Source organism: Lichenostomus cassidix, chromosome 1Aa (assembly GCF_008360975.1).
Source record: "Lichenostomus cassidix isolate B80296 chromosome 1Aa, HeHo_3.0, whole genome shotgun sequence".
NCBI lineage: Eukaryota > Metazoa > Chordata > Aves > Passeriformes > Meliphagidae > Lichenostomus > Lichenostomus cassidix.
Genome location: NC_139480.1, coordinates 42,604,913 through 42,630,551, shown reverse-complemented (window position 1 = coordinate 42,630,551; position 25,639 = coordinate 42,604,913). Strand labels below are relative to the sequence as shown.

At 40.7% G+C, this 25,639-nt stretch overlaps 2 protein-coding genes across 4 annotated transcripts in view; one reads left to right on the top strand and one right to left on the bottom strand.

Moving 5' to 3' along the window:
* EEA1 (early endosome antigen 1) overlaps positions 1-13,253 on the top strand; it is a 67,679-nt gene extending 54,426 nt beyond the window's left edge. For all 3 annotated transcript variants that reach the window (XM_085046481.1, XM_085046472.1, XM_085046491.1), the window contains 7 exons: positions 124-309; positions 747-878; positions 2,676-2,861; positions 3,168-3,406; positions 4,827-4,947; positions 5,292-5,390; positions 6,471-13,253. In XM_085046481.1, coding sequence (XP_084902607.1) covers positions 124-309; positions 747-878; positions 2,676-2,861; positions 3,168-3,406; positions 4,827-4,947; positions 5,292-5,390; positions 6,471-6,593 — 1,086 coding nt within the window. In that variant the 3' untranslated portion in view covers positions 6,594-13,253. The remainder of the gene's footprint in view (positions 1-123; positions 310-746; positions 879-2,675; positions 2,862-3,167; positions 3,407-4,826; positions 4,948-5,291; positions 5,391-6,470) is intronic.
* Positions 13,254-14,816: 1,563 nt separating this feature from the next.
* PLEKHG7 (pleckstrin homology and RhoGEF domain containing G7) overlaps positions 14,817-25,639 on the bottom strand; it is a 28,738-nt gene continuing 17,915 nt past the window's right edge. The window contains exons 11-16 of the mRNA XM_085049218.1: positions 24,399-24,514; positions 23,622-23,715; positions 23,049-23,128; positions 21,647-21,806; positions 17,458-17,555; positions 14,817-15,980 (exon numbers count right to left, since the gene is read on the bottom strand). Of these exons, the coding sequence (XP_084905344.1) occupies positions 15,873-15,980; positions 17,458-17,555; positions 21,647-21,806; positions 23,049-23,128; positions 23,622-23,715; positions 24,399-24,514 (656 nt within the window). The 3' untranslated portion in view covers positions 14,817-15,872. The remainder of the gene's footprint in view (positions 15,981-17,457; positions 17,556-21,646; positions 21,807-23,048; positions 23,129-23,621; positions 23,716-24,398; positions 24,515-25,639) is intronic.

The following is a 25,639-nucleotide window of genomic DNA, read 5'->3' as shown; positions in this document are numbered from 1 at the left end:
CATTTGAAGCTAAATGTTGCACTCTAGGTAGCAATTTTTCTACTTGGAAAATACTTAAGTGGCTGTTTAGTATCTGAAACTTTTGTAGTGGCAGATAACTTACAGAACTCTCATTGTAATTAGTCCACAGAAGAAAAACTTGCTCTAGCTCAAGAAGAATTAGTTTCCAGCAGAAATCAAATTGCCAGCAGTAATCAACAGATTCAGGAATTGAAGAAAGCTAAGTCTACACTGGAGCAGGATGCATCAAAGAAAGAGCAGCAGCTGGGTGAGAAGACCAAAATGCTGCAAGATCTTCAGAATGACAGGGTAAATGCCTCTGTCTTTTGAAATCCCCACACAGTCACATCCGCCCCATGCAGGCGTCCTTTTTTATTTTCTCTTACATCTCTGATTTGAGAGCATGACACTGTTGTAGTGCATTACAAAGACAGTTTTACTGAACCTCTGGTGAAAAGACTTTTAAGGAGACAGTTGTACTGAATTTGGCTCAAAATATGCTGTTAATTTGTTCTAGACAGGTTTGTGGCTAGACAGATATGAAAACATTATTAGTTTAAAATCTAAAACTGCAATCATGCTGCTAATTGCATTACAAACTGTGGATAGATGTGTGGCAGTTGTTTCCCCCTAATTACAAAGCCACCAAGTAGTTTTTGGGCCCTGGATGTCTTTTGATTGGTTGGGGTTTTTGTATTGTGAACTTGGAAGAAGTGACTTTTCTAGCACTTTTATTTCTCTTCAAGATTTTGAAAGAAAAAGACTTGGCTAATGAAAAATGTAAAACAGCAGAGCTCCAGGAAATAAGGAGTAGACTTGAAAAAGAAAGTGCCAAGCTGGGTGAAGAACTTAGAGCCTGCAAGCAAGAATTTGAGAAGGTACATTGAGACAAACTGAATCTTTATGTGTTTGGTTATCTGATGAAAAATATGTGCCTACTCAGTAGATGTTATCTGGAATAGCTTTGCAAAGATGGTTACTGTAAATATCGGTATTACAGGTAAAGGAACCAAAGCCCACATTTTATTGAGGTTCCTCAGCAATGATGTCTTGATTGGTGATGATCCTTGAGCACCAGGGCCTAGTGAGTCAGGTGGGCTGCATAACTTGTCTTAGCTTCAGGATGGGTTGTATATCCTGCATTTTCTTCAGTTCCCCTGTAAATTCACTCTGCATACCCTTGCTTGACTATTCTGAAATGAATAGCTGTCCAAAAGGGTCACGATGGTGAAATTTTCCAGATATTCTAGGCACATATGGTACTTCTCAAGGATTCATAGAAGAGTTGAAACTCCCTTTGTATTGTTTCTTAAAATGTCTTAAAAAGTCACGGTTGGGGAAGAAACAATGTCAGGAGCCTCATAAAAGACAAACTCTCTTCCAAAATCATAACAATCAGTTGAGCTTTCTAAATGGTAAAAGTTGAGAGACTTTAATTAAATAATTTTTAGTCTTCAGTGAAATTAACTGTTTCTTGCCATGGACAACACAATCTGTTTTTCAGTCTCTAGTATAAAAACAAACATTCCTAAAAGGCTGTAGTTTGTGTTTTCCATAATGTACTATTAGTAGTTACATTTGCATCTATTAAGTGCACTTAATTTAAATTGTTGCACAAGTATCAATACAGGTACAATTCCCTATACACTAATAACAGTAATAAGAAAATAACAGGGTCACTTTAAGATCTTCAGATGTTCTTTTGTTCTCCATTGTTTAGAAGATGGTCTGTAATTTTTAGGTGTAAGTCTGTACATTGTTTCTCTCAAGCAATCTGTGCTTGGGGAAAGGCATACTGATTCTTGTTGTTCCTAAAATCTCTGTTCTAAAGAATAAAATTTATAAAGATGTAAAAGGTGTGCACACCAATGTCAGCTTAATAGTACTTTCTTGATCTCCCTACAAGCAATCAGACTGAAAGGCTCCTAAAGACTTATATTCTGTTTCCCATCTCCTAGCAAGGAATGGATGTATACGTATCTGTAGGGCATCCTCTTGTTCTATGTTCTCTTCATTGTCCTTGGTTTGGTTTTAACTTGTATTGTGAATTTTGATTTATGGAAAATGCTCCACACGTATTAGTCTGTTAGTACCTACATGCTTGGCTGTGTAATTTTAAGGAAAACAATTTCTATAAATTAAGCTAGCTATTCTACTTCAGGATTTTTTGAGTTCAGTTACAGAAGAACATGTAAAGCCATGATTTTTATCATCCTGCTTGCTTGAAGAGAGAGTAATTTTATATACATTTAGGACTAATGGAAACTAAGTTTCTTCCATCAGCATTTGGTTTTACATTGCCATTACAATGTTTTTAGCCTCATTGTTGCAACCAGAGAACTGTAAAGTGAAATTTAGAGCAGTACCTAGAAAATGACAATGGATGTATCTTTTCAAGGAACTGTAGAAAAGAATTCAACAGGTCTTCCTCTCTACTTTAGCAGAAACATGCATTAAAATTATTTTTAAAATCGAATGTAGATCATAATATAAGTTTTAAATCTTTGATCATGAAAATCACTGATGCTTTGCACTATAAAATCATCCCCTCTTCCAGTGATAAAACTAAAAATTATTGCTGTCCTCTCCTAGGAAAGGATTACAGTAGTTTTGAATTTAAATCCATTTACACTTTCAGTGTTGCTGCTTTAACTTTGAACTCTGTATCCTAACAGGAGGTGACAAATCTCAAGGATGCAAACCAACTATTGATTCAACAGAAATTAGAACTGCAGGGCAAAATAGATAATACAAATTCAACTCTGGAACAGGAGAAACAAAAACATCAAGCTCTCAAAGATCAGCTGCAAAAAAGAGAAGAGGAGCTGAAGAGAGAATGTGCTGACATTGAAGCCAAGCTGGTTAGTATGTTAGAGAGTATGAGACTGCAGTTTTGTGAACATGCCTTTGGATTCTTCCAGGGAAAGAAAAGAAGCAATGGGTTGACTTTAGTTTCACTTTACATGAGTTTTTAAATGATAGGATCAAAAATCTTTGAGGCATTGAATGGTATAGGAAAATTCAGTGAGGTGACAGCTTTGTCTAGCAGAGTTTGTTGATTAAAAGTAGTGATTCTACTACAGTAAGATTCTTTGCCTCAATTAAATGTAGGGAATAGGGAAAGAATGCTTGGAAGCTTGTTTTTCATTTTTCCATTGTTTTCATAGCACACAGAGAAAAAAGACAAAGAAGAAGAAAAACGGAAACATGAGGAGAAGGAGACCAAGCTCAGCATGCAGGTCACAGCCCTGAATGAAAACCTGGCTACCATGAAGAAAGAGTGGCAAAGCAGTCAAAGGCGAGTGAGCGAGCTGGAGAAACAGACAGATGATTTACGTGGGGACAATGCTGTCTTGGAAGCAACAGTCCAGAATAATCAGGATGAGAGAAGAGCATTGCTGGAGAGGTAAGCTGTGGTCATGACAATGTGTAGTTTGAGAAATGGATTGCCTCATACTGAAAACTTGTTTGAGTTGATTTGGGAATCTCTATCCATGCTTTACTTAAATCCATATTTGTTCTTAGCGCCTGGGCTGTGGGTGCAGTTTCCAGAGTGCAACCTCCTGTCATCTCTGCCAAAGCACAGCAAGGGGTTTTGGGAACCAGCTGTGCTTTTTATGATTGTTCTGTAGAAAATAAGGCAGGCTTGTCAGGATCTTGCTTAGCACCAAAGCTACAGCTCTGTGCTTATGCTCAAAGATTTATGTCCATCTGTAAGAGCCTTCTAAATCCCCTGGACTCCTCTGAGATTTCAGGTGTGTATGCTGTGGCTTCTCATCTCATCAGTTGTGTGAACCTTGTGAGGCCTGGCAGAGAGAACTTCTCTTACCTGAGTTAACTATCCTTCTCCATCACTCTGAGACTCGCATGCCTTGATTCACTTACAAGAGATGCACTAGTCATCCAGAATCCTGGAAGAGACCCCTTTAAGTACACAGAATTTGCATAGGAACTCCCAGGTGTGCCCACTACTCAGTGCTGGGAGACTGAATATGTAGCTGGATTAGATAGACTGAAGTTCACAAAGGAGGCATTTTCTTCCTCCTAAAAACCTGCTGTCTTATTTTCTCCAGTTCTGCTGTTGTCTCTACACTGTATTTAAGTCTTAGGTAAGCAGGGTGCTTTTCCTTCAGGAAGCAGGAGGCCTTGCAATGCAGTGAGAATTACCTGAATGCAGTCATTTCTGGGGTAGAAGAAACACGTGTGAGACAGGAGGCTTTCTTTGTCCTTATTTCCTGACTTTTATTGGTACTATCAAGCTTGGTGATTTGGTTTTTGAGCAGTAGACCTTGGGACAGGATGGGATCAGTTCAAGTGAGATCCTCTTTCTTTGGCAATCCCTTGTGTACTGTGTTGAACCCATCCTGTAGCTGTTTACAGTTTGGCAGAAAAGTACCCCTTGAAATTTGGCTTTCAGCAAATAACTGAGTTTCAGCTGATGAGAGGTGGCCTTGCTAGAAGAAGGAGGTTTCTTTTCTGCTGTGTTGTCTGACCTGATCTGCAGCACCTGGTCTCTGAGAGTGTCCTGTTGCACAGGGGTATTTATCAAGGCTTGTTGAGGGACTGCATTCAGCACTGTCCCTGGTTTGGGGAGTAACTCCAAGTATTGACAAGCTGCAAATACTTAGAAGCAATGACAGTATAATCTGTAACTGATTGTTACCACAGAATGTTTTCCTAGTCAAGGCATCCAAGAATTTTTCAGGGCAAGGATTTTTTGGCTGGATTTTAAGGGGGTAGCTTCTCAGACTGAGAACTGGCCCAAACAAGACACAGTGTACATTGTCTTAAATGCTTTGAGCTGACTATTTATTATTTTACCTCAGGTGTATAAAAAGTGAGGGAGAAATTGAAAAGCTTCAAGCCAAACTTATAGAAATGAAGAAAAAGCTGGACAATACAACTGCTGCAATGCAAGAACTTGGCCGAGAAAACCAGTCATTACAGGTATAATTTGATTTGAAGCTTTGAGCCAGTTGATTCTCTGTTTGGGACCTTAGCAGGACTTCAAATTTGTGTCCGATTGGTGGTGGGTTGCCTTTCTAGAGAGAATTAAGGTGTTATGTTTTTGGGGTGTGAGGGCTATACTTCTGTCTGTGTTATTAAATCTGCTCATAGTTTTGCAACTTGGAAGGTTTCCTCTCTGAGCAAATATAAGCCCTGAGTATCATGACAGAATTGGTGCTTTTATTCTGGAATGAGTAGTGCAAGCTGTGGAAATAGGCAATACTGGGGGAATGAGATATACATTTAAAAAAAAGCCTGATGCTTTTTTTACATCTTCTGTATAGATCAAACACACTCAAGCTCTCAACAGGAAGTGGGCAGAAGACAATGAGGTACAGAACTGTATGGCCTGTGGAAAAAGCTTTTCGGTCACAGTAAGAAGGGTAGGTGTGTTTTACTCTGTGTCTGTGGGGATTTTCTACTTTTATTGTTTTCAAACTCTAAGATGGGATACAAACTTCAGAAAATGGCCTGAATAGTGCTGTCATTCTCAAGACATCTCAGAATATAGTTATTGTTTGCAGTGCCTTAACATTAAAAATAAGGGCTGTGGAGCTTACTACTTTATTCATGATTCTTTTTCCATTTTAAAAACATTGGTTTATAAGCAGTGTTAATCTGCTCCTATCCCCTAAGCAAGCAGGCAAAATGATACTGTTAAAGTGTATCTACAGGCAATATATTTATAACCAGTCTGAACTAGATATATGGGTATAAAAGGAATGTAAATTAGTTGAAATTAGGTATGTGTGAAAATATGAGACATCACCATGAGCTGGTGCTTTGTGACTACACATGTCTAAACACTAGCTAGACATGGAACAGAAGAAACAACTGGATGTGTTTTAGGTCAGTTGACAGACCTTGCTTGCAAAAAGCACTGTAGTCAGCTGTTAGCATCAATTGGCAGGGTCTGCCCTTCATCCAGGGATGATCACCCCTCCAACAAGTGACTTGGCAATGAAGTAGATGAGGGATATTTGTGAGGTTCATTTCTGCAGAGCTTCCTGGCTTGGTTTTAGGTGACTCCCCCTGGCCTGTACTATATCAGTGAGGTTCTTTGGGTAGTCTTTGAACAAAGGCTGCTGGATCCTTTGATTCAAGGATACTTCTCAATGTGAAAACAGGTAGTTACATATAAGAAGAATGTACTTCATGTGACCAGAACAAGTTAAAGAGAACAAATTCAAGAGGAGGATGAACTTAACCATCTAATTTCTGAAACTGCTATATTCTCTTGACTCAGTGAAGCATATCTGAATGTTTTAGTCATATACCCTTTAGAAAGGATTTACTCATATGACCTCCTCTGTGCTATGTAACTGCTACTTAAAAATTAAAACTAATTTTTGTAACATGAGAGTTGATTTGGCATGAGAGTTGACTTGATATGGTAGTGATCTCTGTTAGTGATCATTGCTCTGCCATTGATGTTCATCATGCATGTTTCTTTTCTTTTGCAGCATCACTGTAGACAGTGTGGAAATATCTTTTGTGCCGAGTGCTCAGCAAAGAATGCCTTAACTCCTTCTTCCAAGAAGCCTGTCCGAGTCTGTGATACTTGCTTTAATGACTTGCAAGGATAACTGGCTATCGTGAGTGACAAAGAAATGTTACACTAAAATTTACTATTTCTGTTGATGCACTTCATTCAGCACTTAGACTACTATTCAGTTTGGACAATGATTGTAACACTTGGCAAAATCTAGTATATTTTAAAATGTTTATTGATACCAAGCAAAACTATTGTATTTTTTTGTGAGACATGGGCTCGGATCATCCATAGCTTATTGACATTAATCATGGAAAGAGCTTTTATGTCTAGATAAGAAATACCCAGTTATTTGTAAATAAAGTTTAAACAGAGGAGTAACAATGTATTTTTTTATCTTTTATTTTTTTGTTCAAGAGAAACAGCATTTATGTGATACTGAAGTTTATTCTTGTTTCCTTCAAAGAAGAAGGAAGATGCAGAAACTTGTGAGGATTTTATGTATCAAATGTTGCTGTAGAAACATTAATTAATTGTTGGATTTGATTGCATATCTGATGTTCTTTATAACCCCCTGTGATTATGTTGCTTTTTTTCTATCTCTCTGGTTCTTGCATTTTTCTCTCTAAAGTTTGAACTCCACAGTGAGGGTAATGTCTGGACTCAACTTCAACACTTTTATTTGCCCACTCATAGTGTCAGCACCCAAGTCCTTATCCAAATACAGCACTTGGGTACTGGAACATCTTTGCACATGCTGTGTTGCATAGTTGGTGTGTGAGTGTGTCTGTCTCTCTGGGAAAGTGTGTGTGAACAAATGATGAGACAAACTATATCTGTCACTGTAGCAATATTATATGATATATTACAGTGTTTCATCCCATAGTGATTGATTTTACTTTTATGTATTTGGTTGATTGATTCTAATATTTAAGAAATCCTTATCTGTGGGTTTAAAAAGCAAACAATACTGGTAGAAGCCTGTAGCACATCTCTGCCCCTGCCCATACCCTGGAAGCACTGAGAGATCCCTGCTGTTCTAAGGGACATCCAGACCTTCCAAGCCAGGTATCCAACTAAGCAAAAGTGGTTTTTGAGACAACTGTAGTTTATCTGACCTTTTCTTCTCTCCCTTCCCTCAGCTTTTGGTGGAAGAAGCTAAACTCCTGCTACTCCTAACAAATCTCACTTTTCCATTACTCCATCTGACCCCCATTACCAGGGACTCTGAAGAGTTATGTTAGTTATGTGATTTAGTCTGCTTAGAATGGTGGTGTGAATTGCCTGCTACTGGCTTAGTTATAAGCCAAACAGCTCTAAGAGGCCAATATATATATGACTTTAAATATTTGTTCATATTTTCTGTATTGGGAACAGAAGTTTCTTGTACAGTTCATCTGGGCTCCAAACTTCTTACTTCTTGTGATTTTGTTTGCACCTCCTGTTTTTCCCTGCCTGTCTTTAACTTTTATGCCCTTTGTATCTGGTATTTCAAAATCCATAAGATTAGTTCTTCTAAGCAGGGGTTATGCCTTCCAGTATTTAGGAATTTTTTGTCTTAAATGCCTTAGCAAATTCTCCACCCCAAATGCTTCAGTGTCTTACCAAATTTTGCCAGCTGTTCAGAGAAAAAGGTTGTGTCCTGAATTCCTCTACTTCTTTCCTGAGGCAAGGAATCAAATTCTGTCACAATGATGGACACTTAGTCATCATTAGGAAGATTTGTTTGCATTTATCTAGTTACAGCTCTATATGTGAATGAAGAAGTGTCTCTTTTGTGAAAAATGTCTTGTCCTGATTATCTGTCAAGAAGCTTGATCCCTCTACTCCAGAAGTAGTGATCTATATGTTTCATATCCCCTCTTAACTTACCCTGCTAATTTGTATTCGCAGTGTCAAGGAGTTTTCTTAAAATTCAGTTGTTATTTCCCAAAAGCCAGCTGAATGATGTAACTAGTTCTTGTCACTGTAAAACAGTTTGGGATACAACTGTGGTTGATATGAAACACTGACCTGCTTTTCTGGTTTGAACTTGAGAGTTGCTTGCTCAAAAAAAAAAAACAATTGCTGCAACAATTCCATATGAACAGAGCCTCTGGACTCCCTGTTGCTCCTCATGAATGTAACTGTTTGACATAAGAATCTTTTGAATAGAAAATATGAACAGAATCTCTGCCTCTGGGAATTCTTTTTCTGTCTATTTATTGAGAGAAACGAAAGAAATTGCTTCAGAATCTTTCTTTGTCTGACTTCATAAATGTGGGAAAAGTGGAGATGTGACAGTCGCACTCCAGCCTAGATGCGTTCTGCCCTGTTGTGTAACACACAGAGCCTTGTGCTGTTCTCAGGGTGAAGGACAACCACATAGAACAGGAGGGATTTTGAGAGCGAAGGGAGAAACTTCCTACAGCTGCACAGGATCAAAACACATGAGGCAGAGAAAGAAGGAAATCTTTCAGGGGAGTTAGGAAAGTGGTTAGAAGATTTCAGCTGTGTTAAGGCATTTTGCTTTTGACTGGGAATGTGTGAAAGCTCAGGAGAGACTTCTGTAGTGGTTGAAGCTCTGGAAGGGTTGTTCTTAATTCAGCCTTTTGGGATGCCATTTGTAAAGACAAGCAGAGTCACCTTTCTCAGCAGGCTGCTGATCACTGCAGATCACACCTTGGTCTGGAGCTCTTCAGCTTCACAGGAAAAACCAGCTTGATTTTTGAAAGTTGATTTTTGCTGGCCAGTTTATATAACCAGCTTTCTGAGGGATGGAAATGCTTTTTGAACACACATTTGTGGAGAGAAGGATCGTTAAAGTCTGGAGGAACAGTGGGGTAGAAACTTTCATGCTTGAGCTTTTATTCTGCAGCAATAGGTTGTGATTTCTACGGCTTTCCACTGGAGTAAATTTATGATTCCATTGCTGAGTCTTATGCTCCTATTGTGCTTATAAATCTTAGTGCTGGTCTGTTTTTGTTGACAAGTTGATGGTATACTGATGGTAGAACTCTTGGCTTCACTGCCATGTTGGAAGCTGTATTCAAGCTCAATAAAATGTTCCATAATAAGGGAAACTGGAAGCTGAAAAGCTTTGTATTTACAAATATGCTTGCAGAGTCTGACTGTTTTGATGGGCATGTTTCAGTAGGAATGTGGGCTTTTTGTTCCACTGCTTTAAAATCTAAGTAACAGGAAAACCTAGTAAAAAGCCTGGTGACTTTTACCACAGTAAATCAAAGGATTCCAGGCAAAACAGTTTAATGCACTGATTTTTCAGACTGCAGACAAAGGAACAGAGGGAAAACTAATAAAATGGCAGAAGAGACAGAGTCTTGGAACTGGAGGATGCACAGTGATGTGTTTTCACAGGCTCTAGCAGGAGTCAAATTGTTCTGACTCACTGAGGAGTGGCCATTATAGAGGAAGAGGTGAAAATAATGGCAAAACTAGCACTCAAACCAGTAGGTTTGTGGGATCCTCAAGCAGCCTTTGATTCCTAGTCATTACCATGGCATCAGGAACGGGACAGTGAAGTGTAGGCTTTGTTCTTGAAACTGTCCCATCTGCAGGACACTCCATCCACACTTAGAACTACTGTAAGAGCAGAATGTGAGAGACCAGCTGTCCTGTGGGCAGAGACAAGCCATGGAAGCTCTCGCAAAAGTGTAAAGGACGGTTTTACTAAGGGTGGGGAGACGTTCTTTTAACTTCCTCTCTTCCCAATCAAAGACCCACAGTCCCTTGCATATTTGCCTCATGAGTGCAAAGTCCTACTGTTCCACTCTGGCCTCATGTCAGCAGTACATCATACTGGAGGACAGGTAGCATTGCAGAGGTCAGTGTCAGGCTTTTGATCTTAGCTGGCTGTGCTTTGCTGTTACTTATTTCTTCTGCCCATGTACTCCCTACAGTAATCTTCCCCCTTCTGCAAAGGTTGAGTGAAGAAGATGAAAGTAATGAGTCACAGTAGGAAAAGTTGCTGTCTGGAGATGAAGAGACAAAAGGAATTTTCTGCTGCAGCTTCCAACAGAGGCAAGAGGTTTAGAGGGATCTCATGTTTCAGCTGGCTTCACTCTCTGGCACAAGAGTCCAAGGCTGTAGGGTGCAATGTGGGTTTTTGTCTCTGGTTTGGAAGGTGTCAAGTAACCAAGTTGCCATGGGGTGTGGAGCACTAGGTATACAAGAACAATAAGTAACTACTTCTTTTTTGCTTTGGGACCATTAGGATAATTTGTGAATCCTTACTGGAAAAGCTTTCTTATTAGTGAAGCAAGGAAGGATTTGGGAGCAGAAGCATGAAGTAACCTCTCTGTGTTCGTATTACATGAGCCAGAACAATTGAACTTCTCATGCTAGATGTAAGAGAAGTGACATTCATAAAGGGAAAACTCAAGTGCTTTTCTGGATTGTTATGTGTCAGTTAACCATGGAGTGGGAACAAATGCTTGTTGCAAAACTTAAAAAATTTATGGCCAGTACTCAATGATGGACAGAAAAATGCTGGAGCTGAAGTTCAAACAGAATATAAACTATGCCAAGAAGAATGATACCATGGTTTGAGCATGTTGAAACTGATAAATTACTCTTCCCGGTACCATCCCTTTTGCTCTCATATTCTCAGAGAACTAGGAAACAACACTGTCATTTGCACTGTGCACTTTTTGCTGTCTAACTAATAGAATCTACAGTAAGTGGAATGGCATCATTTGCATTGCACGTGTTAGTTGTAGTCATTGGACAGCAGGTTTATCGTCACCTGGATTTTTCACTGTGTTTGGCCCCTTGCTATGTAAGGAGAATTGCACTCACAATTCCTTTTACTAAAAACACAATCATCATCTGAGACCGCATGTAACAACAAAAACCATGTTAGTCACACACATGTCTTTGTAGAACTTCATTTTAAGATTATAAAATGAGAAAAAAAATACTGTATGTATTTTCAAGGTTCTTGCCAGTTGTCCCTTTCTTGGTTTTGAAGTCTTGACCTCAGCATCCCTTCTAGAATAAGTTTAAAATTACTGTCCAATTGCAGCCTCTCCAAAAGCACTAAATGATGTAATTAGTTTTCAAAGGTTATAAAAAACTAATTTTCCAAATCTTCTATAATTGCATGTAAGTCCTGCCACAGGAACATTGTTTTTGAGGCATTTTTTCTGTTTCTTTTTAAAGGGACACTGAATAAAAAGGTTTGCATGTTTAGAGAAAATATTAGATACCACTTAAATTCACAATAATGAAGAGTGTAGATACTAGGTCATGTAAGAAAGTCTGCCCATTGTCTGTAGCTCTCCACATACTCTGCACTCACTCTGCAGCAGATAGAGAAGGATCTGTGCATTTGAAAATTACTGAAGCCCTGCTACCCCTTTGGATCAATGTTCCTATGTTCTCCCTGTGAGAGAAACTTAACACTAAAACCAAATTCATCAGTATTTCCTGCTTTTTTTTTTTTTTTGGGTAAAGAGGGCTGGGAAAGGATGTTCATTGTTGTAGTCAACAGGTCAGTGCTGGCAGGTCCAGGCTACTGCTGTTGGCTTTGTGGCAAAGTCCTCCACTGTATCACGCTGGAGCTTGATTCCTGGCGCAAAAGGGATGTTTGAAAGAACATCTCGCTGGGTTAGCAAATACCAGAGCTTTTTATAGTAATATGTCCAAAATGCTGCTTGTATAGAAATAGTCACTTTTGTAAGAAAAGAAAAAAAAGTCACAAAAAAAGTCACTTCCCCCACCTCCCTTTTGATGCCATGACATAAGATTTAATTTAGGCTACCTCTCAGTGTGAAATTCAAACATTAGGTAAGTTTAGTAAAGTTTTCTCACTGTCATGTTATGTAAAAGTTATAGTGAATGCCAAAATTGCAAAAGTTTATCACCAAAAAGGAAAACAGTTAAGTTTTTTGGTTTTTTTGTTTTTAATGTATATTTGAAAGTATCCAACTGTTTCAAGTTATTGTAAATTCTCTTAAATTCTTTTAACTTTGGTAGTTTCAACCTTGCAAACCAGCTGCTGGACAGGAAATAAATCATAACCACAAGCTTTCATAATAACGGTCTGCTGGGTAAAACCAATTTTGTATGCAGCTTTGTCGTATGGATACAGATAGCCTCAGTCACCAAATGTACCATTCATTTGGTCATGGTTTTTTCCTTCAGTACTCGAGATGTGAACTTGATGAATGGTGTTCTGTAATGGATGTGTGCCACAAATTACATGGTCTTGTTTGCCTCTTTTTTGACTTTTAATGATCAGTTTATTATTGCAGATGTGAATATTGTTCATACAGCTTAATTTCTGTATAATTGTATAAAATAAAAATGGAAAAAATGTAAGTTTTTACTCAGTATTTAGAAGTAATGTATTATAAAAGACTTACGTTGCGGTTTTACTTACTGAGTACTGTACTTCTAAACTGGATCATACCATCTTGGTAGGTGTAGATAGATTTTTTGCATGAGTCTATTTTGGTTTTATTTCTTTTTAATTGAAGTTTTATTCTCTTAAGTTCTGTTTTCAGTGTTTGTGTTTACTACTTGTGATCATGTAGTTGTGCCTTACATTGTGAAAGAATTTAGTCCAGTGTGCACTGTAATCCTTTAACTCTGTGATCTGGAGGGTGGCTGTGGATTTGAATGAGAAGGTGACACCGTGCATCAATGGGTTCTGTATAAACTATGATGAGTTGTTGCTGAAATGTCATTTTTGTTTTCTAATCTGTTAAAGGAATGATTAATAATAATAATAAAAAAATAGACTTTTCTAATAGACCGGGTTATATAATTCAAAACTACCTTGCCCTGTTTCCGACAGTAAAGCCACTTTGAAATGGTGGTTATATAGTTTTACAAAGGAACTGTAGGGAAGCCACACATCTAAGAACAAGCTAAATATTCCAGTTTCTTAGAGTTGTGGGGAGTGGCAACAAAGGCTTTCACATTCCTGACTACACAGTAATAATGACTGTTTTTCAAATCTGGTATTTCTACAGGTTAAATTCAGAGTAGTCTTTCCATTCCCAATAGCTGTGCTAGGCTACCGAGTATCCCACCTTTGATGAAAGTCCTTCTGTCACTGGCTGTGTTCAGACATCACATGCGATGCTGTTGGACAATTGGCATAACTGGAAGACTCAAAAGTAGCACTTGTTTTATTTTTTAGACCAATGAAGGTTTCGCTTGTGAAATGGAAAGCTCTTTCAGGGTGTAACTGTGTTGCAGAGAGAAGCCAAATGATTAATGTGGGAGATCAGTTCTGTGATAAAGCCACTATTGAATTGTGGGGGCACTGACAAAACCCCATGTTTGGCTGTTGAAGCAGGGGCCCTGTGTAGATATGGAGAAAGATGGAAAGAAGAGGTCTTCCCTGAAAGGCAGTTTGAATTGGGAAGTCGGTTTCTGCCTTGGCTTCCTGAGGTGTCTTTCTCTTGTCACCACAGAGGAGCCTATCGAGCTTGTGCCTCCACGAAGACAAGCCTGTGTGTAAATACTTCCCCTGGTGTCCTGGTTTGAACGACAGGTGTCTGTTAAGGAAGGTGGGAACCTCCCTTAGAATAGAGAATATGACCCCCCCTTCCTTCTGAATTACTATAACTTTGAAATCAAGGGCTTTCAGGCAAAGATATGGGAAAAGGAATAACAGTGCTTTGCTAGTATCTATAACGAGGCAAACGAGCAACAACAGCAGCAGCAACAAACAAAAGCAGAAACTCGGCGGCAGCTTTCCCTGGGCTGCCGGGCACTTTCCTTCGGTGCAGTTACACTCACAGCCAGCAGGGGCGCTGTTGGCTCCCCTCGGGCAGGGCAGTGCGATGACTGCCGCGCCTGCAGGGGGCGCTGTGGCGCAGGCGGGTGAGCTCCCCTCAGGCAGTCATGGCGGAAGGCTGGATGGCAGGATGGAGTGCAGCAGCAAACCTCAGAGCAGCAGGCTGGAACAGCAGGGCTGCCTCACCCAGGGCAGCAAGAATGGGGTGGTGGAAACTCTGCAGCTGGGGCAGAAGCTGTGGTGTGTCCCGGCCAGCGGGGAGACTGTGGGGCAGCGACAGCTGGGATCCTCTGTAGAGCTGCTGGACGCAGCTGGGGAGGGGGGGAAGAGGGTCGGGATGCTGTGCTTTTCCCAAACCAAGGCTCACCCAGCAAGGAAAAAAAGCAGTGCAGAGCCAGGCTCCCTCAGTTACAGCAAAGGGCAGACAGCAGTTCCACCGTTCCCCCTCCGATGCCCAGTGAGCAAGTGAAGTCACCAGCAGCCAGGTGTGATCCTCACTCCACCCTGGCTGCATCTTTTGTCTCTGGTCGTTTCTGTTCCATAGCAACAGAATGGGGGAAAATTCCCCAACCTCCAACACCTGGGCTGTCCTCCTTGGAGATATGCTGGTCTCCAGGAATGATTGCTTCTCTGGTAGTCAGCACACCTGGCTTAAGGCTGTTTTGGTAAAAAGTAGACAAAGTGAAATACCTTCTCCCTTCTGCCAGCGCACAAGGCACAGAGCTTAGTCTGTCAGATGTGACTCTTCTGGGCTTGAAATATCTTTCTGTCCTGTCAGCACTGGTTTTAAGAAGCTGTAGAGTTCTGGTGAGCCCTATGTGTGATACAGTGTGCAGCTGAGCATGGGGTTGGGGAGATGGAGCACAGCTGTGTCAGCCAAGCCATGGCGAAGCGTTGGCAGCTTGTGTGGTGCCCTGGTGCAGATCTGCTGAGTGCACTTTGTTCTGCTCTCCTGCTTTACACATTCACCACTTGGCATGGAGCCTGATGGCTAGTTCCTTCCCAGGAAGCTGTGACAAAAACTTGCCCATCATAGACACAGGGGAAGAGCAGGAATTTGTGTACCACAGCAGCCTAGGCTGTATCTGGAGAGCACTGGACCAGGTAAGTGCATAGCTATATACATATGTATATGTACATGCATACATATATACACATAAAACTCAGTATTAATGCAAGAAACATCTTGTGATATTATAGGTTAGTAGGTAGAGACATATAACTAACAGGAGCTATGGCTACACAATTTTAATTTAATGAAATTTATTAATACAGTTTCAATGATGGAATAAGCCTTCTGAACTTCTCTGAGGAATGAAGTGTCCTTACCAACATAGCTTTTTTACCGTGTCATGCTTTCAAGGAAATGACTAGCTCTATTAAAGCTTCCCTGGGTGGCAAGAGCCTTCCCTAGGTGAAGCAAAGGGGCATCTAGGAGCCATACATTTGTTGCATGGCTCATTCCCCTCCTCCAATTTATTCCTACATGGTGTAGTCCAAGCTCCTCGCTTTTGTCTAGTTAAGTCAGAAATTTGTTAGCTTCAGAGACCTAAGGTGTTCTGAAAGAAATAACTATGCTATCATCACAATAGTCTTCCACTGGCTGTCAGTGCAGTGCTGACATTAAATTTCAGAGGATTCAACAGGGAAGCAGAAAGCAGTGCTTTTCTTGGTTTCATGTCGTGTGATATAATTGGAGATTGCAGTTTCTATCTGTGATATCCATGCTTTCTGTAACAAGAGAAAATATTTGTAAACCAAGACAATCTAAAGTTTCAGTAAGTTAGATGCATAAACATCCAGAGCCTTTAGTTTTATTTAGCCTCTCTTCAGGCTCATGCTCATAATTGCTGAAGGAAACATGAATTATCCCACACCTATGACTCTCCTAGTTGTTCAGGCCACTACATGCTGCTGGAATCTGTGTTTGGTGCCAGTGATTTCCTGTGAATATTTCCCTTTTTGCTTGGAAGGCAGGATTTTAATGCTCTACTTATAATGAATTTTGTTTCAGGCTATTTCACTCCTTTTGTGTAATGTTTATTAATTAGCTTAATGCTGCCCCTGCAGTTTGGGTTCTGCGTTTCTCTGAGTCAGACTGCTCCAGTCCTATCAGCATCACAAATTCTGTCCTCCTCCAAGATCTGCCATGTGCTGCCATCTGAATTTCAGTTTCTGTTACCATGCTGACAACATTCAGCTCTATGTTTGCTGTTATCCAGGTATGAGGACAGGGGTAATGAAGAGATAATTTCAAATATGTAACTTCCTTCTCTCTGCTAGTCCAGATGGTCTGGTCACAGAAGTTGTCTCTGAATTGCTATGATTAGACATTGGACTAGTTCTAAAATGATTAATCCTTTGGAGTAAAATGTTTGAAGATCCCTTCCAGCCCGAACTACTCTATGATTCTATGACATTGAGAAGATGGTGGCTCTGGTGTGAAAGCAGTTTTAGAAAGGGAAGGTCATATTTCAGTAACAGGAGAAAGTAATGACTTCTTGAATAGATAGCTATTCCAAGTATCAGCCAGTGACTTGAAAATGAGAAGAATTCGCTCAGTGCTTCTCTTGAAAAAAGTCTACCCCCATTTACTTCTAAGAGCTAGTATTAGTGGTGGTGAAGTTTCTGTGCATTAGGTATTAGGGAAATTCAACTTACATGAGAAAGCAAAATACTGTGAAATGCCTGCCACGCTTTCAGATGTTATATACAGTGCTGTTACTAGAAATGTGATATGGTGTGAAAATGAGGGGTAAATTTATATAACAGCGGAATTAATCATACCATCTGTTCAGTCTGAAGTTGCAAGATTGCATGTGAATAGATGAGCATGAGACAGTTTTCTGATGTGAGTACTACTGCATGTGAGTTGAGTGTAGGGGGATTGTTTTGGTGTTGACTTCTCTGGAGGAGCTGGTGTCTTCTGTGACACAAGAAATGGCACTTTTTTTTTAGCAGTCAGAATTGATAATGTTTTTCAAAAGAATATGACCTGCTATCAACCCTGATAGAAAACTGGAACATGTTCAGCAGCAAAAATTCTGTAACAAATATGTGAGCCAAAGCACTGGGGTGTTATTTTGTTTAGGTCAAATGTCACAACTGTAAGAGATTCTTATCACAGCATGACCACTTTTAGGCTGCCATCCTGCTTTAGGGAAAGCATAGTTGTAATTAGAGAAGAAAAAGAAGGTGTGCTACCTACCTTGGCAGTCTCTGTCTGAGCTTGTAACAAGAAGACTGCTATGCACTGCCGATACCTGTTCTCATGCTGGATTAGAAAAGCATTTCGCAGACTGAAGACTGTGGAAAAATGTAAAGAAGTGATATAAATGCACCTCATACAACTGTCATTCCAGTTTTATGTCACATTGATTATGATCAAAGAAATGATACATGTAAACATCTTTTCTGATTTTTAAAAGGGTAATTGTACCCTCATAGGGTGAGTTATTTTCGTTGTAGGAAACTTTCGTATTTCAAAACATTAATTCTACTTGCATTTGTTTTATTTTTAATTGCTTCATCATTGTGCAGCTAAGGTGCTTTGAAGTCTACCTGAGGATCGTGAAGAAATATTTCCCTTTAACATGGATTAAATCATAACTGAAGTTGGAAAAAACCAAATATTAAAAACTGAAAAGAAAGGTCCCATTTTTATTTTATTTTAAAAGTCCGTATGATGGCTGGTACATGGGGAAATGGCTGCACTATGTATGGTATCTTGCTGCTGTGTAATGCGTCTTGTCCAAGTATTTCCAAGTGTTCAAAATGTTTCTGCAAGATGAAGAGGAAAGTGGAGCACAGACTGGTTACATTACTGCAGCAAATCAGTTAGCAGCAAAAATGTATGGCAGCAGAGAGGATAGGTTTCTGAACTTATGCCTTGTGTCTGTCATCAATAGGAAAAGGAACTTTACAGTTCTAAAAATGAATTTTCTGGGCAATGCTTGGCATCCGTCAATAATATTTTCTAAAAGAAATTCTGTAGCAGAAAAGATTACCAGTCTTTGATATAGTGACATAGGAGTGAGTCTGGCCCCTTCAAATGTAGTATAAAGCATTATTAGTGGGGCAATAATAAATGCAAAGATTAAATCCAGAGCAGAAGGATAAAAGAAAAGTGATTTTCTAATCAGAAAGCATGTTGCTGCTTACAGCCTTCAGAGCTGGGATCCTACTATTACACTTACATGTAAAGTTACATCTCTTGTACAAGGTCATGATATTTGCAGATAGTTCTGCTTTTAGGGTCCTTTCCTGGTGTTATGAACACACCTTTTTGTCTTTTATCCCTTCACTAATGCATAGAAGGCTTTGAACAAGAATTACCCTACATAACTGTCAGCCTCCTGCCTGCTGCCAAAAGGGTATTTCTAGGATATTGCAACATATATAGTTTCTAGTACTTGTATTGAGCTTTGTTTATTTTCAAAGTGATGTCAACCCTCAGCAAACTAATGGATGCAAAAGTACTTGCTAGATCAAAAATCAGGATTTCATTTTTGATTAATGTGATGGATCACATGCCCTTTCTGAGAACAAGCTAACTAATCTTTTAGTGCCACCAGTAATAAAAGTCTCTTTGAGACTGCAGATATATTGGCAACGTTCCCCAAGGTCACACATTCCAGACAATATTAAATATTTTTTTTTCTCCTGCAAAGGGACATTTTCTGTTGACACTGGAATGTTTGCTTGTTGTTTTACACAAAATGGTGGGAATATGAACTGCAATCTCCCTATAGTAATTTTTCTCACTGTTTTTACTGTACCTCACCCCAAGGGGTCCTATATCAGGATGGGGATTCCGAGGTGTTGTAAGACTACACGTAAGTAACAGAATCTGCCATGGATACAGCTGTAATAAAGCTGGTAAGAATATATGGGAGAGAAGTCAGGCAGTGAGGCCCAGGGTGCAGGGAATGGTCATAACCAGTGGACAGAGCCTGGGCTGCAGTGCAGAAGGCAGCTTTGTCTATTCTTATGATTGCAGCTGGATCATCATTTTTCTATCTGAAAAATCCTGGTTGGAATCTCTATGGGAAATGCTGGCTTGTAAAAAAAAATCCAAAAATCCTATTTCCATCTCCATTATGGTTTTTATGGCCAATCTTTTAGGTGCAAACTGGAGAGTGGCTGCACTGCCCTGTCCAGCACCGAGGAGCTGTTGACCTTACATTCAGCCTGGGTTTATGCAGGTGGTGGGGCTGCCCTCCCCTGCACCTGCAGGCAAGAGGTGGCTAATGCATTTGCTCCATTTCTGCTGGTTTGGTACAAGGCAGGCAGACAATGCCTGGAGCACATTTAAAGAAAGGTTATTATTCCATGTGTTCATCCCCTTATCTCATCTTTAGTAATTTTCCTTTTATTGCCTATCTTTATATCCTCTCAGCATTGATGCTGAATGCTAAATAGTCTGAGTGAATGTATTTCAAAGCTATCATAAATTTTACAGGCTCTAGGTTTATTTTGCATATCTGTTGCTTTCTTACAGAGCACTGTATCTCCCTAAGCTTTTCATCTCAGTCTTTAGGATTAGGCTGACCCTGGAGCCCAGAGATTTCTATTTCTTTTAATTCTCTTTGATAGAGGAGGCGCCTGTGATCTTGGCAGTATTAGACTGAATCAGTGAATTATTAAGGCTGGAAAAGACCTCCAAAATCATTGAGTCCAACCTTTGACAGAACACTACCATGTCAGCTAGACCACAGCACTAAGTGCCTCCAGTCATTTTTTGAACACTTCCAGGGGTGCTGACTCCACCAACTCCCTGGGCAGCCTGCTCCAATCCTTAACCACCCTTTCTGTGAAAAAATTATGGTGTCCAACCTGAACCTCCCCTGGTGCAGCTTGAGGCCATTTCCTTTTGTCTTTCACTGGTTGCCTGGGAATAGAGGCAAACCCCCACCTGGTAAAGCCTCTTTTCAGGCAGTTGTAGAGAGTGATGAGGTCACCCCTGAGCGTCCCTTTCTCCAGGCTAAGCACCCCCAGCTCCCTCAGCTGCTCCTTTTAGGACTTACTCTCTAGACCCTTCCCTAGTTTCACTGCTCTCCTCTGGACACACTCCAGGTTCTCAACGTCCTTTTTGTAGTGAGTGGTCCAGAATTTGAGGTGTGGCCTCACCAGTGCCGAGTACAGGGGATTGATCTCTTCCCTAGTCATGTTGGCCACACTATTGTTGATATAGGCCAGGATGCCATTGGTCTTCTTGGCCATCTGGGCACAGCTGGCTCATGTTCAGCTGCTATCAGCCATCACCCCCAGGTCCTTGTCCTTTGGGCTGCTTTCCCAAGACCATAGTGCTGCATGGGGTTGCTCTGACCCAAGTGCAAAACCTGGCACTTCACCTTATTGAATCTTATGCAGCTGGTCTCAGCCCATCAATGCAGCCTGTCTAGATCCCTCAGCAGAACTTTCCTATCTCCCAGTGGATCAACACTGGTGCCCAAATTAATATCATCTATGAACTGACTAAGGGTTCCCTCAGTCCCGTCATCCAGATCTTTTCTAAAGGTGTTAAACAGGACCGGCCCCAATACTGAGCCTGGGGAACATCTCTGGTGACCAGCCACCAACTGGATGTGGCACCATTCACCACCAAGGTGAGCTGTGTGACAGCCTGCTGCATCAGTGGCTCAGACCAAGGGGAGACCTGATGTTTCATGCCTGTTCCCTTGACCCAAACTCTGACTTGTTTACTTCGGGAAGGTTTTTTTGCAGGGTAAGGCTGGTCAAACTCTGTGGCAGTCAGTCCTCCGGCACTCCTCACCCAACTGCACAGCAGCAGTGATAAGGAGGTGTTTTCCCCAGTGATGCATTTGGATGTCTGAGAGCAAGGAAGCATTGATGTAAGGTGGGTGATTTCCATCCTCTCATGAGCTGGTGGAGATGTGAGTAGGAGCAGTAAAAGGAGGCAAATCTCTCCAGCCTCCTTGAGAATGGCTGCTGTGTATGTGGGAAGACACCCAGGAGAGCAGTGTAGCGGTACAGCTGAAAAAATGCTGCATAACTAGTGTGGAATTGAAAATGTTCTTGGGAAAGATGCCTGGGGTTTGATAGTGTATTAGTACAGTTAGGACAAGGAAATACTTGGCTTGTGACGAAGAAGTCGCTGAGTCTTGCTACCTCCTTTGGGGTGAGTGGATGAAATGTGAGTCACTGGTGTGTGTGAGTCACTGCTGGCAGCAGGGGCTGCAGGCTGTGAAAGCTGAGGCTCATGGCTCACAGCAGGAGCAGAGCTGTGAAGCCAGGCAGTGCTGAGGCACCAGTGTTTGCACTCCAGGCACCTGGGGGTGGTTTGTGGGCAAACAGCATCTTGTCCTTATGCTACCACACACACAGTGCATTGACATGGTGTTTATGGAGACGTTCAAATGCATGCAGGCACATACCTGTAATGTGGACGGGTTCAACATTTTTCACTATGAGTCTGTCTAGTGGGATGGGCTGGTCTAGGACTGTGCAAAATCCACCCTCTCTTATGAAGGACTGCAGCTCAGGAGTAAGGGAAGGACAGACAGGGATTACACTGGAGTCTGAGCCTCCATGTTTCTGGAATAGAAAATGAAGTCGGTTAGCAGGTTGTCTGCCATCTGCTCATGAAGTATAGGCACTAAACAACTCTAAATTATGTGCTTTCTCTTATCAAAGATACACAGCTTATTTGCCTGAGGAATCCTAGAAAAACTGACTGGTACCTGCAGCTCTCCTGCAAGGTCACACCTTGCGTTAAAAAGCTACAATAGAAACACGAGTCCACAAGCAGAAAACAGTCAAAGGCATTACAAAAGTATTTTTTCTCTCCCCCACATTTTGATAGCAAGTATTTTTCTCTATTCCTTGGAGGTATGTTTCCCCATCTCCCCTCATGAATATGCAGAAGAGAGAATTAGTGCTCCAGATGAGTTGCAGCCCTTCACAGATGCAGCAACACATGTATGTGGGATAACCCTCAAAGAAATTTGCCTAAGGGTACCATGTCCTTTGAATTTCTGCTTCCTTCACCACCCCTGTTGCTAAGGGATGGTGCTGCTGGTCTAAAATCTCTCACTGCGTGCTTTCCCTATCTCCTTTCTCTCTAAAGCAGAACACCTGCTTATTTAAAATAAACCCCAGGAGATTTATCACGGGTTCATTTAGACTTAGTTTACATCAGTTTCATAAAATTAATTAGCTAGATGCACTCCTTCACTGAAGCTTTAGGAATTTTAGGTCATCCAATGTCTTCCAATGTGTCTAAATAGAGATATTTATCATCTATAGAACTCTATAGAATCATTAGTCAAGAAACATTTTCTTAAGAGGAGTCATTATAACTCAAACTAGGGGAAATCAAGGCAAAGAGAGGACAACAGGCAGTATAGCCAATCTTCCATCATTTTACCCTTTCCCTGTTTTTTTCCTTTTAATTTTTTTCTTCTTTCCAACAATTCTGATATCTCTGGGATAAAATATTCTCGGGTTGCAGGGACCATTAGAAAAAGTCTTACATTCCTGAAACTTTTCTGAGCTTTAGGAATGCAGCACATCAGAACAGCATCAGGAAGATATTAATGTTTTGTAATGTAAATTTTGCCTGTAATATTGTTCCTGTGCCATAATGAGCCTGTAAGCAGGTTTTTGAATCAGCGTTACGATTTGCTGTTCATATGAAGAAGTATCAGCCATTCTTCATGCTGATTAGTCATCTTGTATTTTTATCCTTAGATCAATCTTTCAAAAAACATTCAAAATCCATCCAAAAGCTAAAAAAATATAACAACTGCAACCATGTATATCTCTAGACATTATTACCTTTTTGCTACGTTTAATTTTGGTAATTAGTAGGAAATCATTGAATAAGAAGAGGTAGACATCAAGGAGTCTTGTGCTTTCTGAGAAGGAAAACAAAAAAATCAGTTGTATGGTGTGATAATTTTAAGGAATTGCTGCTTCTAAGATGAGGCACATCTATGAATCATTGCACCTTACAGAAGGCTTTTAACAAAGAAGCCTCTTTTCCAGTGTCATTCACAACTAGTCATCCTCCAATCTGCATTCTCAAATGCACTAAATCTGGGTCTAAATCTCAAATGCACTAAATTGTCTTGGTCATTTTGGCTACTAAACTTGTACCTTGTAGCAGCCATCTCACTGTAATAAAACAACTACTAGCCTGCCAGGAAAAATGACAATAAACAATCATACAGACTACTCATCCTGTTGGCAGTTTGGCTGGATCTCAGTCTCTCTCTGATAAGCTGTACAGTTGCTTTTTCTTTCCTGCACCTGCCCAAATGCTGTTGCAGAGGTTCATTCTGAACCTGGCATAACAATGTAGAATTCTGTTGAGCCATCTCTGGACACCAGGACATTCAGGGACATTACCTGCTAGCATCAGCCTCCCTTCATGAAGGAGAAGTCTGTTTGCTGAAGACAAAATGTTTTCACTGCTGTTTTCTCTTAAGCTTTGCTTCAAACACTTGACCCAAAAAAGAGAGAGAAAGAGAATGGGGAATTGTGCATAATGGATGATTAACTGTGTGTTCTTATCTCAGGCTAAATACATCACACAGCTGATGACTGAGTGTGGCTGGATTTCTTCAGCAGTGCTGTTACTTAAATGTGTTTGTACAGCCCTGCAGGTGAACAGACATAACCCTTGACATGAGGCCCACCCGATGATGTTACCATAGTGCTGCTTAAAGCCTGTCTGTTTGGGTAAGGGGGTAGCTACAGCAGAAATGTGCATGCCCAGGTATGCTTTGTAATGTTTTGTAAAGCTATTTAAGTGTAAATGGAAAGTTCTTTGGCTCAGCTTGGGAAGTGAAAGAGGCAAATAATTTCTGCTTTATTAAATGCCGGTAATACTTACATCTGTCTCATTTCATTCTGTCCCTTAAAAGCAAATATGGTAGAGTCCTCCTGGATTGTATCATTACCCCCTCTTGGATGCTGGCTGACAGCAACCCATGCTGCCATCCAAGGCGCTGTGTGTGTTCAGCTACAGTGCTTGCAGTGCCCAGGCTGCTGCTGCTCCTGTTAGAGCAGAGGCATCCCCACTAACTAGAATACAGACAACCCGCCAACTTCATACCACACTATGAAGATTGATAGGAAACGAAACCCTCCTCTAGAAAACAATGCCCTTTAAAATCTGCTTACCTCTGGGATAAAGAACCTTTTGTCACGATCCCAGACCTGAGGCCAAATTATGACCTCTTGTAGCTGCCTGAACTTCTGAAAGTTGTCCAACCACTTGACTTTACCTTCCAGATCCCCTGAAATATGTAAAACACAAATTACTGCCAGAGCTGGCAAAAGCAGTTCTGTTTCTAGAAGATGCTGAATACTGATTTTCTGCAGTGAAAGCCAGAGTGCCTCACATGTGAGGCCCCAGATGAAATCTTGGCCTTATTGTAAAAAATGCTTAAACTCTTCTTAGATCAGCAGGGACAGAATTTCGATTCATGCATTCAAGGATGCTTAAATTCACTACTAAATGAAAATGTTGTGTTTGCTAATCTGTCTGGGGAACAGAGGAAATAATGTAAAACTCAATTAAACTGTAATCTTAAAAATGTCTTCAAAAAAAGTCCTGTTGTTCTAAACTGTCTGGTATAGTGAGAGAAAAATAATTTTCATTATATACAGCCTGATAAAGAGACTGTTGAAATTAATAAGAATTAATTTCAGAGGAAGTGTTGCCAGAAGTGACTTAAGTGTTTAACTGAGGTGGGGGTCCCTCAGAATTTGAAAAATGGGGACTGTGTCTTTGCTGATTCAGGGCCATTATGTGGAAAGCTTTAATGGACCTGCAACTTAAATTTCAAGTCTTTGGGTGGAGTGATATTGCAGATAATGGTTTCAGACACACACTTCCCCACCAGAAGGGGAGTGCTCAGACTGCAACTGTTCTTTATGTTACTGATTCACTGATCAAAAAATGGAGGCAGATCTTTATCAAGTGTCTGTGAAGAAAGAGGGATCACCCTTCTACCTTTGGTTTCCTTGATCCAGAGTTATCTAATTTCTGGAAGGACTTATTTCTTCTGCCAGCAGTGCTCTCCAGACATCCCATGGTCTTTTGGGGCCATACCTAAAACCGCTGCCCTTCCAGTAGACATCCTCAGGCTAGCAACAAACCCATCTTATTTTCTTATGGGACATGTTCTGTGCAGAGCAATGTGCTCCTTGTTGTGGACATTAAGTTAGACTTACAAGACTTACCAAGAGGAGAAAGAACCCGAGTCTCTCTTTTAGGTGGTAATTCTGTCACTGGAGTATTCACTTCAGAAGGAGCCCCAGATTTGTATATTTCTAGAACACGTTAACTCTCTCTGTCACATCTCCTGGATGGCAGCAGGGGTTAGGGTTGCTCTCTGAGTGAGCCACCATGCTGGGTT